At 35.4% G+C, this 19,194-nt stretch overlaps 2 protein-coding genes across 2 annotated transcripts; both read right to left on the bottom strand.

Annotated features, from left to right (window-relative positions):
- Positions 1 to 3,809: 3,809 nt before the first annotated feature.
- LOC104112965 (lysM domain-containing GPI-anchored protein 2) lies at positions 3,810 to 6,996 on the bottom strand. The gene is made up of 4 exons (XM_009623017.4): positions 6,187 to 6,996; positions 4,551 to 4,671; positions 4,254 to 4,441; positions 3,810 to 4,153 (listed from the first exon to the last, which is right to left on the bottom strand). Exons 1-4 carry the CDS (start codon positions 6,845 to 6,847, stop codon positions 4,056 to 4,058), a joined length of 1,068 nt encoding a protein of 355 aa, XP_009621312.1. The 5' UTR covers positions 6,848 to 6,996; the 3' UTR covers positions 3,810 to 4,055.
- A 2,792-nt stretch (positions 6,997 to 9,788) lies between these two features.
- On the bottom strand, positions 9,789 to 18,922 carry LOC104112968 (glycerol-3-phosphate acyltransferase 9). Its single transcript, XM_009623018.4, has 12 exons — positions 18,668 to 18,922; positions 18,525 to 18,582; positions 18,093 to 18,211; positions 17,813 to 17,912; positions 17,401 to 17,496; positions 17,219 to 17,315; positions 11,541 to 11,628; positions 11,372 to 11,468; positions 10,992 to 11,077; positions 10,750 to 10,869; positions 10,524 to 10,622; positions 9,789 to 10,065 (listed from the first exon to the last, which is right to left on the bottom strand). Exons 1-12 carry the CDS (start codon positions 18,778 to 18,780, stop codon positions 10,017 to 10,019), a joined length of 1,122 nt encoding a protein of 373 aa, XP_009621313.1. The 5' UTR covers positions 18,781 to 18,922; the 3' UTR covers positions 9,789 to 10,016.
- Between the last annotated feature and the right edge of the window lie 272 nt (positions 18,923 to 19,194).

Genomic DNA, 19,194 nt, shown 5'->3' with positions numbered 1-19,194 from the left:
GTTCTTTAATGGATGCCCATTTGAACTTTTAGTAATTTGTCTCATCATTATTGATCCAGGATGGCCCAAACGGCCATGCAAAGCACAAAAGAATTTGAATCAGTAAACTTCTGGTTTATGATAGAGTGTGCTTCAACTGTACTAATCTTTGAATAGTATAAGCCAGAAGATAAAATTGGTAACTTTTCTATAATGCATTTCTGGCCAGAAATATTCTTTGTAATATAAAGATATTCCACGTTCATTTCATCTATTGTCTCAACATGATACCCATTTCAGCGGATATCTATAAAACTCAGCAAGTTTCTTCGGGACTTGGAGGAGAATAATGTATTATCTATAATAAGTTTTGTTCCCTTAGACAGAAATACAATAGCTCTTCCGGAGCCTTCAATCAAACTTATATTACCAGAAATTATAGAAATATTTGCTTTTTCCTTATGCAAATAAGAAAAGTATTTCTGATCTTTGAATATAGCATGAGTTGTTCCACTATCAATTACACAAATATCTTCATGATTGGTCTTTGATCCAAACATAATTTGAGGATTATTCATATTCTTCAAAATGATATAAACAAAATAAATATGATAGTAAACATTATTATCAAAGCGTAACTTTTATTTATGTACAACAATTACATAACCATACTATCTACTACAAACAACAAAAATTAAAATATTTATATTTCTACAGATTCACTACCGATCACATGACTTGTTTCTCCTTCTGGGAGTGCAAAATAATCAGCTACATCCAAATGCATGAAGTCTAAATTATCTTCAGAAATAAAATTTGTTTCAGCATTTTTCTCTGTCTTCTTCAGGGAGGCTTGATACAGCTCTACCAGGTGCTTTGGCGTACAACATGTACGTGACCAGTGCCCTTTTCCTCCACATCTATAGCATGCATTTTCTGGCTTTGCTGCTTGCACCGCTTTATGCTTTTGTTCCTTCCTTTTCCACTGCTGGTTGTGAGGAGGGTTCTTTGGTGTATTGTTATTACCACGATTAGAGTTTCCTCCCCGACCACGGCGATGACCACAACTGGGTCCACGTCCTCTTCCACGCTTAGCTTGGTGGAAGTTCGTCTCATTCAATTCAGGGAATAGACAAGAACCAGTAGGTCGGTTTTCATGGGTTTTCACTAATAGCCCATTATGTTGCTCGGCTACAAGAAGATGTGAGATAAGTTCAGAATACTTTTTGAATCTCATCTCTCGTTATTGCTGTTGTATGAGCATATTCGAGGCATGAAAAGTGGTGAAAGTTTTCTCCAACATATCATGATCAGTAATATTATCACCACATAGTTTCAATTGAGAAATAATTCTGAACATAGCAGCATTATACTCACTGATAGATTTAAAATCTTGTAGCCTTAGATGAGTCCAATCATAACGTGCATGTGGAAGAACGACCATATTCAGGTGGTCATATCTATCTTTTAAATTATTCCACAGTATGACTGGATCTTTAACAGTAAGATATTTTATTTTCAGGCCCTCATCAAGGTGATGGTGTGGGAATATCATTGCTTTGGCACGATCTTGGTTTGATGCCTAATTTTTATCTTTGATGGTGTCTGCCAGACCCATCACATCAAGATGAATTTCGGCATCAAGCACCCAAGACATGTAGCTTTTGCCCGATATATCCAGGACTACAAACTCAAGTTTAGAAAAGATTTGACATTATTTAGAAAAAGAAAGTTCGTACCTCTGATACTTTCAAAGTATTTTCTCGAGATGGTAGAGTCTCGTGCTGATAACGGAAGCAGCTGCGAGGCTTTTCAGGAAGCAGCTGCAAGGCTTTTCTTTAGATGCTTGTAAGTTGTCTGTATGAGCTGCTTGCAACCTGCATGTTTAATAAGAAGTTGCTGCAAATAATTTCATTGAGCTGCTTGCAACCTGCCTGCATCAACTGCTTGTAGATAAACTTCAACTGAATACTAAATGGATAATCTTCTTCAGGAAGATTATCTATAGCGGAGTAATAAATAAACATCCACAATATAATTATTTTCATAACATCTCTCATTTTTTGAGTACTTTTTTCCAGGTGTTTGATAAACATATAGTGGACTATAATGTATGATATATTAGTGTTTTGGTGATATAAAAATAGGTAACATTAGTGATATGTAATATAAGTGGAGAAATTTATGAAGGAAAATTACTTCCATATGTAAGTGATGAGTAATTAATTGTTCTCTCCCTTTTGACCGAAATTATTTTCCTTGTAAAAAGATTTTCAATGACAAAAAAACTTAAATATACTGAAAAAGATTTCAGCAAAAGAAATATATTTCTTCATTCCAAAATATTTTCAAAAAACACAACTGTTACTAGTATCATAATATCACTCTCTTCGATTAGTTTAATTTCACAGGTTAAATACTTTTTTCCTATTATTATTGATCAAATAGCAGGTAAAAGTTTAATACATTGAGTTCAGCTCTGAAATACGGGAATTACAAGGAGTGTTGCCCTCTTCTTTTTTCTTTTTCCCCCAATAACATAGAAAGAAAACCCACGCATTCATTTGTAGTTTCCTCAAACAAAAGGTATGTTAAAAATATTGCTATCTAAATATGGATATACTAAGTAATTTTCATTTTATATTTCCACCAAACTCATTTAGTTGATTTTTCCTCTTTTTGGTGAAAATAAAAGTGAGTTACTATCTAATTGTGTTTTGAAAAAAATTCAAGAAGACACGTATATGCCACACAACGATTTACTTCGATAATAAGAAATTGTTTCCTACTACGGTCTATCGAATCATTTTAAAACAACAAAGACAAATCTTAGAGTTTGGAAAGTCACTAGAAATTGAATTTGGGTGCAGTTGGATGTAATTACACAGTTGTCATATTTGTCTGGCCAACTAATTACTTGGTCCATAAAATTGGATGTAATTAGAGGGGTGCAATTACATTCTCCAATTCTCAAGGGGAGGTGATAATTGACGGTAATTACACTGTGTAATTACAAGGTTGCTTTTTAATTTTTTTTCTTTTTATTTTTATTTTAATTTATTTTCTTTATAACTTTTTATTTCTATTATTATATTTTTCTTATTTTATTTTTACTTTAAAATTTCTTTTGAAATGTTAAAATATGGAGTATATTTTTTTACATTATTTATCTTTTATTTTTCTACCTTCACTTCTTGTGATTTCATGTAATTGCTTATATTAATTTCTTATTTGTTTTATTATTCTCTCTGATTCGAGGGTCTCCCGGAAACAGTTTCTCTACCTACGGGGTAGGGGTAAGGTCTGCGTACACTCTACCCTCCCCAGCCCACTAGTGAATTTCTACTGGGTTGATGTTGTTATTTGTTTTATTATTCTAGTTTTTGAAACTACACCTCTTAATATTAGAAATAATTAGTCATTAATAAATTTGGCATATAATGAGTGATGCAATTAAAATATAATTTCGTTGTTGAATGTGATTATAAACTTACTATATTCCTTAATCTTAAAGTTAGGTTGGAATTTGTCATATGTTAAAATATTTTTTTTTTTGGGGGGGGGGGGGGGGGGGGATTTTGAAATTGTATTATATTCTTGGTTCCAATTTATTTCTTTTAGTAGCATTGGCTCACATTGCATGTTGTTCATTTTTTATTAGAATTGATAGATTAATTTTGTCAAATATTTGAATAATATTATGATATTATATTTATAAATATGAATTTATTTTGTCAAATATGAGTTAATATAATATATTTATTATATTAACTTTTAAGTTTTAATAATTACTTCATTTAAAATTTAATCAAACTGTGTAGTTATACTAGTGCAACAAAATGACAAATTTAACGGTTAAAATCCAGAAGACAGACAAAATGACAGCAGAAGAACCATGTCTAAAGTAGGGAGAAGAGAAAGGTTTGTCTAAATAATGTCTACTAGAGAAGAACTACTTATGTTCGTGGAAGAACTGAAGATTTGTCCCCAGCAGCATAAATGCTAGTACTATAAGCTAAAAAAAACTACACCCTTTCACAGACATCACCATGTAGAGTCTCCTATAAACCGGGGAGTTATCTCAAATAAGAAGCAGATAGCAACGCCAGATGGATAGCAACCAGGATGATATTCCACCTCCATGTCCCTGACCTCGTATAAGAAGCAGTATTGGCTGTACAAACGACAAAAGCATTTCTCAGTTTAGCGCATAAGTGTTATTATGAACCAAATTTTAGTATGTCATGGGCAGTTCAGAAACTGTATAAACTCACCAGGACAAGTGAACTGAGTGCTTGTGGTAAAAATGGTCTGGTTGCTGTATCCAGCATAAGCACAAGCTGTGGAATTACAATCTGAAGACGTGGCATTCCCAATGCTAACGCTATCCAGACCTTGGCACTGCATAGAGGGGCATGATTTCCAAAGAGAGGACTTTATCTGAGATGGTTGGCATTGCAAGCTGAGCAAGCAGGTTGGGAAAAAGGACGTATGATGCAACAAGATTAGATCACTGGGAGTCGAAGTGTAAAAAGAAGTGAAAAATCAACATCATCAGTTCAGCAACTTACGTCCAGTTGCTTGCAGCATCACACTTGCATGCTACACAATTGGCAGCAGTGAAGACATATGTGTCATTTGGGACGAGCAAAGGATAGTCCAGTGAGGTATTGCTCACCATTGATTGGCAAGCTGCAAATCAAACACTTCAACATCATGGTAATCATGGTATAGGCCAAAGGAGTAAAAAAAAAAAATAAAGAGTGAAAACACTTGAAAATATACACACAACCACACAATTTTGAAATCGACCAATTTGGATTTGCAAATCAGAAAGGAAGTAGATTTATACCTGACTCTACTCTTGGAGAAAAGTGCAATTTTCATTTCGCTATTATAACTTATAAGTACCTTATTTACATTATTTTCCCTCTATTATGCAACCTTGCATATCTAACATTCAATTGGTCAGATATTGCTGAATTTATTTATCTTAACCAGAACTACCTAACCCTGTGTGACCAATGTGTGCCATTTTCAAATGAGCATGTTGAAAATTAGTAGTTTCAATACACAAGCACTTCCGTGAAAACTATCTAATTCTGCTTAAAAGAAGGGTACTCATCTTGTAATACACACTGACTAAATGAGCCGGTATATCATAGCTTCAATCTGAAAGAGGGGTCGACTTATGTGACTTATTGTCTTATGATACTCTTATTGGAACATCCGTGATTTGGTTAAGCTTACGGCTCGACAGAGTCATGATTTGCTTGTTGAGAACATGTTTCAACAAGACGTGCTATTAGTCCGCTATGCAGCAGCACCCAGCCAGAAAAAATTCCAAAATATGGTTAATGAATGATATAAAAAACTAGCACTAGCAATCTTGATAATCAATCTTCTCTTATCATTTTGTCGTGGTCTTCTATCCATGCATAGGTATCTTCTTTTGAACTCAGTTATTCTGCTTTTCAAGGCATGATGATTACTTAAGTATAGGAAAACAAGCATCTTCAAAACTAATAAAAGCACAAACTAGTTTATTCCATCATTCAGAAAATACTTGATGATTCATTAGGCATATGCTTCTAAGAATATGGGCCATGTGAAATGTCAGTCAGATCTTCCAGATCAGAAACACTCCTGTGACACCAGCCCACAATGTTCTTGAACTCCAGAGTCCAGGAGTATCTATAGCCTAGGGACTAAAAGGATGACTAAGCTGTGTTGCTACTACATATGTCAATCCAACATTACGAGTTGGTCAGAGTTTACGGGAATACAAGGCAGTGACTAGTGAGAAATCGCAATAAACATTAGCCAACATATGCAACGACAACCACAGAACTTAAAGCAAACCTCCAAAGTGAAAAGTACGTTTATGATTTTGCTTATTCTTTTATCCCCATATCAACAGACAGCAAAATCAATACAAATAAAATAGAAGAACATGCATCTCCCAATTAGATTTGGCAATAAATGCTAAATAGCACAGTAGCAATATACTTGGAAAAAAAAATATTGCACTTTGAAAATCAAATGAAGCTTATCTCAGTTGTTGAAAACACGTTAAATATGTCTTTACCTTTCTTCAGCAAACTGACTCTCAGGTAAAAAGTTCTTACTTTCTTCAACTCTCTCAAATTAATAAAAGTGGGGCTCAGGAAATGAAAAGGCAAATCAATAGCAGTAAAAAAGGAGTACCTTTAAGGGGAACATCAAGAACAGAGCCAGCTATAAGTTCTTTAGGATCTGATAAACCGTTTAATTTCAAAAGTGTATCCTGGGAAACATTGTACTGCTGAGCAATGTCATCGACGGTGTTGCCGGTGGCCACCAAGCGACCATAATGAACAACCTTTTCACCGTCAACGTCATCGCAGCTGCAAGGCAGTGGGACCCACAGCTTATCTCCGGGTTGTATCACATTCGGGTCGGTTATATTGTTAACCGTCTGGAGTTCCTGAACGGTAAATAAACCGGCGAAGATATCCAAAGCGATGTGTGTAAGGAAGTCGCCGGAGACGACGGTGTAAGTGGGTCGCTTGTTGGATATTCCGGTACCGTTTCTACAGAGACAAGGAAAGGGGATTTTGATGGTTTGATTAGCAGGGAGTTTTTGATCAGCAGGGGTGTCGACAGGGAGATTGTTAACGCCGAGGAGGGAACGGAGGTTCTTGACGTGGAACAGTTTTTTAACGGCGTTATAGGTGGTGGCGTTGGGTAAAGTGTAGTCAATAATGGCGTCACAGGTTCCGCCGGAACGGCAAGTGAAGGAAGCTGTTGCCGGAGATGAAACAATGAGCAGCCAAACAAGGCATAACAGGGAAGCAAGTGTAATAGTTAGCCTAGAAGAAGAAACCATTTTTCCTGTGTTGTGTGTATTCTCTGTCACTGAGGAAGCTTAACTTGGAAAAAGGGAAAGAGGAAAAGCAAGAAATGAACTGTTCTGTGAGTTACAGAGTATGTATGTATGTGTAATTAGTGGGCGTTACAGGTATGACTAGTAGAGAGAGGTTTGGGTGTATTATAGTTGCGTGGGGGTGGGGATAGAAATTAATGAGGAGCTAATACTAAGGAATAGTAGGGTCTGAAATCTGAATATGAGAAAACGAAAAAGGAAACAGTTTACTGCACAACGAATGAACAAAGAATGGGGAGAGTGAAAGTGAAAGGAGTGCGAATAGTGTAGACTTCATTCTCTTAAAAAGTTATTAGGTTTATGGAAATTGGGAAAATACTATAGATTAGTTATTTTAAAAAAAATCTTAAGTAATTTATTTTTCAAGAATACTTTTTTTGGATTGGGTCAAAAGAGACGCTTATGTGTTTAACACATTAATTAATAATATATTAGTAACAAATAAGTTCAGCACAAATTCATTTTTCTTTATGAAAAATTGAATATGGAACCACACCAGTAAATTTGGTTCAAATCATAAATTTATTTTAAAAAATTTATTAATATATAAATTATTAATTTAAAATAAAATAATTTAAAAGAACTATCATCCGAAACACATCAGTTTGAAATCTAGGCTCCGCATCGGCGCACGTCCACAGATTACTTGAAGAAGACTGGATTCTACTCCGATCCTTTGGATGAGGAAAAGCCAGACCCAATAACCTAACTTTCTTTATACTGTAATATATTTAGAATTTTACATTTCACATCTTAATCTTTACACTAGTTAGAAGTTATATTTCTCCTCAAGAAATACATTTCTAATCAAATAACAGATTTATATTTATAATATAGTAGAAGCAACTTTCACTTGGTCATGGTCATCATCATTCAAGGGCAGGCACATTGATAAATTATGCAGAGTGAAGCTGAATAGTTTCTATTTATCCACATAACGTCTTACCCTATCCTTTCCTTATGAATAAGCGTCATAATAATTAGGTACAACGTACATTTCATTTATACTTAGCGTATTCTTTGTTTTGATCCGTTTAGAAAAATATAGCAATATATCTTTTGAAATAGCAACTTCATTCCGATCAATTCAAATTTAGTGTGTCATCATTTCATAACTTTCTCTACTTCACAATTCCAACTATTGTTTCAATTATTGTCAATCTAAATTATTCGAATAACCATCATTTCATAGACTATTTAAAGTCAACTAAAATGAGAGAAGAAATTATCAAATACCCAAAAACCGTTGAACATAATAAAATGTAACGTAAGTGAACAAAATGGGAAAGAGGGAATATCAACCAAGCCCACCACCCTTGAACATAGGATAATAAAACTGCATTGAATTCCTTCTTTAATAGTGACAGAGAGTGGGACATTATGTATTCTAAATTCGAGCAATAGACGTTAAGAAAATGTAACGAACCCCACATTCACGTGGAAATGAAATTTCTAAAAGATCAATAGTCCTAGTACAAATAGGGCCACAAAGTTGTCGAGATTTTGAAATTTTCCCTCTGACCGAAAGCCAAAACGTGGTAATATGCTATCATAAAGATTATATATAAAGGTCAATCCGAATTACTTTCTCCTACAAAATGCCAGAGCACTTGTGTCACATCACGAGCCAGATACAGAAAAAAATTGAAGCTCATTTACAACTACTTTTTAGGGAAAGAAAGGAAATCCACACTTTAGAAAGGATACAAGATGGAATATCAAACACGTATACACAGAAAAGGTTGGAATATTAGCAGAATAGTGAAAGGCCAAACATATGTGAAAATTTGACCAGCCGACAACCTCTGTCCAGGACGTTGTTGTCTTCTAACTCATATCCTGGACCTCAAGCTTTTTTTTTGTCTTTGGAATTAGTAAGAAATGCCTTTGTAATGTAAAGGCTGCAGCGCTTGTTGCTCAGCTAAGTTCAAGCATAAGACAAGCTACCACTTCAAAACACGAGGCAGAGACTACCTTGGGTTTCAAACTTAGCCACATTAATTAAACATAGTCCCACCAAAAAGAATTATATTAAACTTCGAAAATGAAACAAACACTTGAGGCCACATCAATTCAGATAACTCTGGTCATAATTCTTCTCGGATTCCCTTATATTGTAAGGCCCCCGATACCTTAATACATGTGTAGCTCAAGATCTGCAGCCAACAATTAATTTCACTAACGTGGAGGCAACCGCAATGACTGGGATAGCCACGTGCAGGAGATTTCAGCGTTAATTTTTTTGTTTTGTTTTTTGCAACAGTAACAGTCACTTACCTGCTACCTAAGCATCACCTAAATCTATTAATAAGGACTTCCTTTTTTTGTTTCAAATATGTTAGTTCTATCCACCGAGGTTTAAGCTTGTTTTTTTTCAACTTGCACACCTCGAATATTCATCACTTACCTGCTACCTTAGCATTTGTCTAATGGAATTTGAACCTCAATCTTCATAGGAAGGATCTACTGCAGTAAAAAAAATTCCACTAGTTCATAAGCCTTTCTTTTATATACAATCTATTTTTAAAGAGATACTGCCATAGTACAGTGGTACTATGCCATTATCAAATGGCTCATCGGATGTTTTAGCAGTCATCCATCCAAACATGATTCTTCTTCGTAAAGGAAAATTCCACAAGTGCAAAAAAGATTCTCATCAAAAGAGTAATCGCCACTTAAGAAATTTCTTCAGAATGGCTGATATCTGCCCGTTCAAAGTTTGGAAAACGTTAAAATATCAGTCCCTACATCCAATAAACAACTCCTCCACACACCACTCAAAAGGGCTTCTATAGTGTGCATAAGAGTAAAAAAGAGACTGGAAGTTTTAACACTTTGAACAGCCTCAAGAAACAATATTGTATATTCGTGGACATCCAAAGTATAAACCAATAAGACTACGGGCTTCATAGACAATTGCTGCCAACTTTGTACTAATATTCTCTTAACTGTGGTTAATGAAAATGATGAAAGCCAAAATGTTAAGTTGAGAAGAATAGTATGTCAACTATTCCAAATTGAACGGCTACAGGCCACAGGAAAAATTAAACTTACGAATAAAATCAAACTCAAAGTTAAAGTGAACATGGAGACAAAGCATACATCCAATTCTCTACTTCTCTTCCAGGCGACGCAGCACTGATTCTGCAAAACTCTGTTGCCTGCAGACACAAAACAAACAAGCAGCGACTTCAAACTTACATAACCTCTAAATGCTTGAGTTGCAACTTTAGTATCACTAGAGCTTGCCTAAAGAAAATTCAAACAAAGACAACAATGTCAGTGGCAGGAGAACTACGGAACTGGCTTTTAGAAGAATAAGAAAAAGGATAGTAGACAGTAACACCATCAACATAAAAGTCCTGGGAACATCATATATGAGAGAGAGAGAGAGAGAGAGATTAACTTAGATTTAGCTACCATCATCCGCAGATAAAAGAATACACACAAACATGATTAAAAAAATATGTAAAATGATCAAGAGAACAATTTAAGACAGGAACCATAGCAGGTAAAGTATTAGATCTGTTACTACCACAAATCAAAGTAAACGTAAACAGCACAAAGCGACACAAAGTATTACATCTATGCTACTTCGGGGGGGATATAGGAAACGTACTTCCTCTCTCGATGCTTGGGGCTAGGACGAGAGTATTTTAAATATCCATCCCAAGGAACCTTTTTAAGACCTGCTCTAGCAGAAATGATGTCCCTCACCCTGAAAAGAGAAGATTGCCAAGGATTCCTTAAATAGGAGTACTATCCAAAAGTTAATATCTCAAATCTAATAAGATAAATGCCCCTGTTAGAACAGTGGTTACTGCTTTTCCCAATGGTAAATTTACCTCTCTGCAAACTCGATTGGAGTCTCCCCAGGTCTTATGTTCTGAGGCTCCAGGTACCAAACATCACAGACAACAGCCCAAGATGTCATGAGCTGCAAGAGGTGCATTGTGAAGGATTGTCTGCAATTAATAGAAGAAAGTCATACTTCAAACTAGCAAACAGAAAACAGGAGAGGAGAATATAACGAGATGAATATCACCAAATACACCAGATAAGCAATTTGGCATTAAGAAAACCTTACTTTCTACTATTCCAAAAGGCGTCAACAAAAATTTTGTTGTACTTGATTGCAACAGGACAAACAGTGCAACCGAGTTCAAATGCTCCCTATTCATCATGCAAGAAAAAGGATAGAGGCATCAAAACCATTAGTTTAAACACTTGGGGAAAAAGAAAAAGAGAACTTGTAATCGCACCCTTTTTACCCTAAAGATACTAAAATAATACTGAAGACTAGAAACACCACAAAATTTACTTTTCAGCTTCACTCTATAACCACTTACTCACAAGAAAGAACTCCTAACAGTTGAAGGGGGAATACTCAAAAAAGACCTATAATTTGGGTCAAGGAGAGCTCAACCTTTTAAAATTCTATATAACGAGTGAATTCATTGGACCAACCTTTTTGAACATGACAGTGTAGTGGTTATTTACGCAAGTTCCCTCGGGGAATATAAGAAGAGGGTTGTTATCGGCCCCTTCAACATGTTGCCTCAACCTGAAAATTAAAATCTGTAAGAAAAACAGTAGAAAATGAGATGTCCAGAATGATTCTTCTGACATCACGTACTTTCGTGCTACAATTTCACGATCCTTGGCTTCTGAGCGGTTGAACCAGATACATCCAACACCTTCTAAAATGGTACTCTGCAGTAGTCCTGCAAATATTTAAAATTAATGAGAAATTAATGTACCGAACAGGCTACATACAATTTCATAAATTTTGCCTTGAAGTTATACAAAGACAGGTTTGCAGCCCAAAGTTCCCTAAATATGCGTGTCATTTCTCTTCTCAAGTGCCCATAGAAAGGTGACTTTAACACCCTTAAAGGTGGCAACTAATAATGCAGATGACGTTGAGCCACACAATTCAAATACTTTGAAACAATCGAATGACACCCCATCATTAATGACAAGGTGAAGGACAGTACAAGAAGACATACTTGTTTCGCCCCTGTTGACCCACTTCAGCGGGGATGGGTATAGCACCTTATAATCCTATGGTTACTTAAGCAAATGGGGTGCTAGAAATTAAGCTAGTGATAAGCAAGTTAGACTAAACTTTGGCCTAGACTGTACCAGCAGGGCAGCAAAGATGAAAAGGGTATCTTGTTTTTATAATTGGCCCGGCGATTTAACAAGACTCGATGCATACAAGATTCTAAATCACAGGAATAACCACTTTACCAAAATATGAGCTGGCAAAGTGTCTTAGCTAGAGTCTAGTCACGTATAAACAAGGTTTTAATTCTGCCTGTACAGGACACTAACAAGATTTGCTTGCCCAGTAAAAGAAAGGTAAGGAGATGAGAGGAGGTTTTAATTCTGCCTGTACAGGACACTAACAAGATTTGCTTGCCCAGTAAAAGAAAGGTAAGGAGATGAGAGGTAGCCATACAAGATAACCTAGAGTTTAGTCAAGCTAAAACTCTTATAACCATCATTCATATAAGTTTGGTGAAATTCTAAGGACAACATAGACATATACATGGCTATGGAAGGCAAGTAGAAGTATTGAAGAATCAAGATAAGTGCAGCATCACAAGAACACACAGGGGACATTTAGCATGTGTCATAGTATTTCAAAATGAAAGAATTATCATCATCAAGCTAACAGTGTCATCATATGAGCTTTAGGAAACGGGTAGAGGTATCATCATATTGGGGAAATATTTTAAGCATGTCAAGTAAGGGGTTTCAAGTATAGTGGAACTTAACAGCAACACTTTACCTTAACTAATATGATATCATAACATAAAAAATCTTATCCATACCGTATAGCTTAAGCTAAGTGTATAACAATCTCAGAATATACATAAAAGTGATACAAAGATCCAACCTTCTTAGGGCATGCTTACATGAGCAGTCATGAGTTCAATCAGATGATTAATAAGCTTCTAAAATCAACAGAACCACAAAGACATTTCAAAGAGATAAAACTAGCTTAAAGGTCATGAGCCAGTGTACCTAAACTAAGATAACAATCTGGTTTTCCCCACTAAACAAGTACACACTTTGTTTAAGTCTAGGTTATTAAGTGAACCATCACGAAATGCAATTAACACTCGAGGCAGATTAGCATAACTGTCATTGTATTATTAAAAGAACATTAGAAACTAAATATCAGGAGGCCTTGGGAGTTTTTAGGCTATTTTTAATACTTACAAGAAAGGTAGGTTATCAAATGCCATTAGGAACAATACATAATTTAATTTCTATAACTAAAGGAAGTTCATGATCTCAGAATCTATTTAACAGTCATTAATAAACACATAAAATAGTCAAGAATGAACACATTGTTAACGACATCATTCAGCAAGAGGTAATAGCACAATTTATGCTCGAAAATTCAAACTAACAAAAGAAGAATAGGATCGAGGTTTTGCTAACCTCCTTTGGAGCACCAAACCAAACGGGTATTCAAAATAGCCGTTTAGGTAGCCAAAAGATTAAGCTTTCAACCAGTAACAAACTAAGAACCAGAAAGAGAGAGAAAAGCATAGATTGAGTAAGAACTCGAACTTAAATCGAAAATTCCTAAACAACACTATACTGTATTAATTTCTCAGATGTTAGGTGTTGGTGTGTTCTTGTTGAGAGCATTGAAGGCTGCTATTTATAGTGGCCATTGAGCCTTAGGGTTTCAATAGATTCAAGTAATGGTAATGGAGAGTGACGATGAACTTATTATGTGAGCAACATCAAGTGAAATCAGAGAAGACAGATGTGAGAGAAGTGATAGTTTTTACCTAAGATAGGGGAACTGTCCGTTGAAATCAAAAGCCACCGGATAAATCACCAATGTCCAGAGGTCGCTATGCATGATCTCTGGACCAAGAATAATGATGATAACACTAAAGATATAGCCATGCATGCCATAGATTTGCAAGGACGAAGGAAAAATCAGACGAGTTGAAGTTTCATCTTTTAGGTATAGGGTTTCAAATTGGGGCTTTTAAATTTAATGATAGAAATGGGGAAATCGGCTAGATTAGCGAATGTAGGGGGAAGGGGATGATTTGAAGACTGAATTTGTGACCTTGCACAAATTGGTGCAAGGTTTGTTATTGATTAGGGTTGATGGGGTTTGAGAGACGGAAGAGAGAAAAGGAAAACTAGGGCGGTTGTTTTGGCAATGAATGAGCTAGGATTGGGGGGTATCTCGGAGTTAAAAATGGGAGATGGAACGAGAGCCATTGGATCTGTTAATCAAAAGCTCTGATTGCTTTGATAATTAGGGATTTCTAAATAATTAAACTAGGAAAATCGATGGCCGTTGAATTCTTGTGATCCAACGGCGGAGATAAAACGTGACTCGCCCTTTAAAATAAACAGAAAAGCGGGATTAAATTTGATCCATTAATAATATGGATCAACGTCTAAGATTATATGTGTTTGTTTTGTGAGAGGATGAGACGGGTGATGTGGCAGGTCGTGATTAGCTTAAAAGAGATGGCAAGGATTACAGTAGGGCTGCTTATCGGGCGGATCGGGCAGTTATTTACGCCTAACGGTTCGGCTTATCGGTTATCGGCTTTTAAATGTATTAATCTACTAGTCACCCGATAAGATATCAGGCGGATTGGTATCGGTTTAGCTATTATCGGGCGGTTTATCGGTCTATTTATATATCTTCTATGTATGTTTACATATTTTCCTGGAGATGCATATGATATTCTTTTGACTTTTAGAAAAACAATTATGCAATTAGATGTTTAGTGACTTGACTGGAATTGTTACTGATTCATCCACCGAATTAATGAGATGCATTATTACCTTAATTAACAGTATAAAACAACTACAGAACTAACTAAATTCTGTTTTTCACTTTGTGAGTTGGTTTAGGCTGATCCTCACTTAAGCTTTAGGAAAACCAAATAAAAAAAACTAGTGTTCGAAAAACAAAATAGCAACAAAAAAGAGGTAGCAGGCTAGCTTGCTAGTGTTCGAATTCTTACCAGATATATTAGAACTGAATCGAAATCGAATTAGAAAGTAAATTAATTTCCTGACAAAGTATGACGAGGAAAATGACATTCTTCTGGCACAAATTTCCTCTTTTAATCCCTAGAATAATTTTGACATTTTCCCAAATTTTTACATAGATTTGGTCTATTTTATCAATAGCAGAACTAAAGATTCGACCATCAAGTAAAAATTCGAAAATGAGAAGAAAGAAACTTATCATCTGATGCTCTGACTATGGCCATAACTGAGAGTCTGAGATCTAGAGTTGATATAAGAGCTATAGAGCTATGGAGGAAAGACCCTTGAGAAGAGAATGGGAGGAGAGAGCGAGAGGCAGCGGCTGGAGAAATTGGGAAGTCTAGATTTTAGGGTTTCTAAATTCTAAATTTCTAATAGAGTAAATTGTACTATACATCTTTTTCTCTATATTTAATACAATGGTGAGAGATGACCACTAAGGCACTAACCGGGAAAAATAGAAAACAAAAGGCATGTATTTTGTCTACCAATACCAACACTTGTTAATGGGAAATTGGGAATTGATACTTGACACTTGACAGAAGCTATATCATTAGGATATATAAATATATATATTCTTAGTGGGTTAACGGATTATCCGTTTAGAAAATTGAATAATCTGCCCCCAAACTGATAAGCCGTTAATAAAAAAATTTCAATCCGTTCCCCGTCTGTTAAACCGTTAACCCGATACCAATAAGCCATTAAGCTTCGGTTTCGGTTTGGTTTTCGGTTTCGGTTCGGTTTTGAACACCCCTAGATTACAGGGATTAAAGGGGTTGTTTGGGTTGGGTATTTTCGGACTGGGATCTCTGTATTTTGGCCAAAGTTAATTTTAAAGGATGGCCAATCCATGTTTAATTAAGAACGGCGATTATAGCCTTTTGGATTTTAACCCTTTTGAAATTAATTTGAACAAACTTAATTATTTTCAATAAAATGTAGTAAAATTATATTTAACAAATATACTACTAAATATTGTAATTAATTATTTATAAAATACTGTTTTCTAAATTGTAACACTAATTTCGAATTATTAGCATAATAATCTAATTAATTAGAAATTAAGGAATAATTCATTACATTAATTATAAAGACTATGTGACGTACATAAAAATTATTTTAATAATCTAAAAATAGTGAGCATGGTATATTTATAATTATAATTATAACATTCAACTATCAATTTCAAAACCACTAATACTAAATTAATTTTGTTAAAATAAGTATTTTTATTGAAAATATTTTCAAAACATTGATTATAAATTATTAAGAATAAATAAATAAATTCTAAAATGGAGGGTCAAAATTGGTCGTCAACATTTGTCATTATTGATTACTAGTGTCGGACACTGACCTTCTTCCGAGCTTGTCACTGGTTTCAACCTGAGATTAGATTTGTTACTTACTGAGTTCACGGGATCGGTTGTACTCATACTACACTTCTACACCTTGCGTGCAGATCTTGGAGCTAATGTTGCTGCATCTGGCGGAGGTGGCATTGAAGATGTACCCAATGTCCAGACATGGCTACCATCTGTCCTTGGTAGTTTTAGATTTGAGTTCTATTTATGTGTACTAATCAAAAAAAAATCTGGTTTTGTTGGTTGAAAGCCAAATAGCACGACAGCAATTAGAAGGTATAGGCAGGCAAATTATAGTTACCCTAGGCTTCAATATTTGCCATCGATAAATTCTTTCACCAGCAAATCAAGTCAACTCTAATTCCACATCAAATGCACTCAGTTTGCACCAAACTTTTGCTATTACCTAAAGCAGTTAGCAGAACAACATCCACAAACTCCTACCTTAGAAGAATCATTTTTTTCTAAAAAGTGGTCCAATTGGCATGGCAAGAAGTTAGAGGGTTTACATAGCCAACTTATAGTTATGCTAAGATTCAATATTTGTCTTCCATATATTTTTTACTAGCAAACCAAGTTCAACTCCAATTCAGATCAATGCACTCACTCTGCACCAAACTTTTGGTAATTAGCTTATGCATTTATCATATCAAGATCTGCAAAATTCCTATCCAACACCCTGGTCCTGAATCATTAACTGAATTATACGTTCTAATCCAAAAACTTGAAGTTAAACTGTTGAAGGTGTAATTAGGCCTTAACTTTCAGAAATGCTCCATGGCGTGATGGTATATTAAGGTCTGGTTGTTAATATACATGTCTTCATATCAAGGCTCAGCAACTTTTGACAGAGAGACAAAATGAAAGAGCAACCAATGCAAATACAATAAAATCTTACCAACCCATCCAGGATGCTTCTGCATGATCACTGCAAATGCAGTCATCTGCTCTAGGACAATAAAATCTATCATTGACGTGTGATTCGCCACAAAAACCTGTCAATAACATGCATAAGTCAACTTGAGATGTATCAGAGAAGATGGTTCACATATGAAATATAAATTGTGGTGGCAGACATACCTGCTTAGGTCGTATGCTAGGCCGTGGACCATGGTATTTGACAACCCCAGTCCAAGATGCAACAAAGAAACTGCATATCAGCTCCACCAGACATCTCTGGAAAAAATTAACCAAGCCAAGGATGTTAGAAACCTTAATATGTATACACTCTTCAAGAGAATAACAAAAGTGCAACAGAAGCAAGTCTAGACATTTTATTCATAGCAGAGAATATCCAAACATATTGCCAATTTATCATACTCCTGGTGAAGTGATGTTTGTCTCAATGTCGATGAATATAATCTTTCTCCACAGTAAGACAACGGATAAAGGCAAACATTACCTTGTAGAGTCTGAGAAAATGCCAACCCGTAGTCCTTAACTAGTGCAGATAAAAGAGAAAATTGAAGTAACCAGATAGCAAGAGAGATACCTCAAGCTTTTTCCTGAACTTATCGTGTCCTTTCAGCAGGAAATGCACCGGGATATAGCAAGAGAGGAATATTATCCATCCTATTGTCAAGACAATAACTCTGCAATTGCATTAGAAGCAAAGGACGACAAAAGTGAGCTTCTTTCAATGGGGTAGTGAACAACTTTCCATCTTCTACATATAGAGGAAGTGCACTTATCACGGCCATGGTAGGTGATTAAAGTTAGTTCATGATTAGGACCCAAATGAGGAAAAATAAAAGAAATGAAAGAAGCTAAACCTTATAGGGAAAAGAATCCCATATCTAACAACAACCCCCAAGCACCATAAAGGGAACAAATAAATGTTCCAGTTCCAAGGCTCTGGTGGATTTGACTTGAAGCATCTGGTGAAAGAATCCTGCCAAAAAAGAATATGAGAATGAGTGTAACTAAATGAAAATGGGTACAAGTAAACTTCCTTAAACTGAAAAGGCAAGCTCCAAAATAAAGTTTATGGCAAAATCCAAACGAAGTAGAGGTCGAATTGTTGTTTGTTAGTTGAAGAGTCTGCAATTTTGAAGTCACGGTCATTGCATAATTCAGCAACTGACAATAAGGACAAGCTCCAAAACCAACAAAAGAAGTAGAGCCCAATTTTTTTTATTCAATGGAAGTGCAACAATCAGTAAGTTTGCAGTGTAAATCAAAAGGGAAATGAAGAGGGAACTCACGTCAACAATGGCACCAGCAGCCTCAGTTAGGGTGGGAGAAATATCAATTAAATCACGCCTGAAATATATATTAATGAAGCAAATCAAAACTAGGAACATGTGAAAAAGGAAAAAGGAAGAGGAAAGGGTGGAGGGGGGTTTACAGGCGAAGCTTGCCATGGGGTTCTGGGATGGATCCAGTTGGAAGATAATCTTCGAGATTGGGTCGATCCAAGTCCAATTCGGAGCTTGATGTTTTTAGCTTATTCATATTCATAGTCTCTATCTATTCTTTTTGAAAATAATAGTATCAATAGAATCGTTCCTCCGCCTGTTCTTGAGATATCGAACGTATCGAGGATCCTAAGCTGAGGACTTTCACTATTTTATGCAAATAGGAGTAATGTAGCATTCATTGGGCTTCTCTCACTTCAAGAAGCTATTACCCTCTCTTCTCCTCACGCAATCCAAAGCCTTCTGCCACGTGGCATCTTCTTTTTTTTTTTTCCCTGCTCCTATTCTTCATTTTAAAATTTTAAATATTTAATTCTCAATTTCCCAAATAAAATCACAAGGCACGTCCTGATTAAAGTTATTCAGTAAACAATTATGCATTGTTGATTTAATTATAAAATAAGTTTAAAGAAAATTTCTTGAGCTTGGATTTGGATTATGCAATATAAAGAAAATT

This window comes from Nicotiana tomentosiformis, chromosome 1, assembly GCF_000390325.3.
Source record: "Nicotiana tomentosiformis chromosome 1, ASM39032v3, whole genome shotgun sequence".
Lineage (NCBI taxonomy): Eukaryota > Viridiplantae > Streptophyta > Magnoliopsida > Solanales > Solanaceae > Nicotiana > Nicotiana tomentosiformis.
The sequence above is the reverse complement of the archived record's forward strand: the minus strand, read 5'-3'. Positions and strand labels throughout refer to the sequence as shown.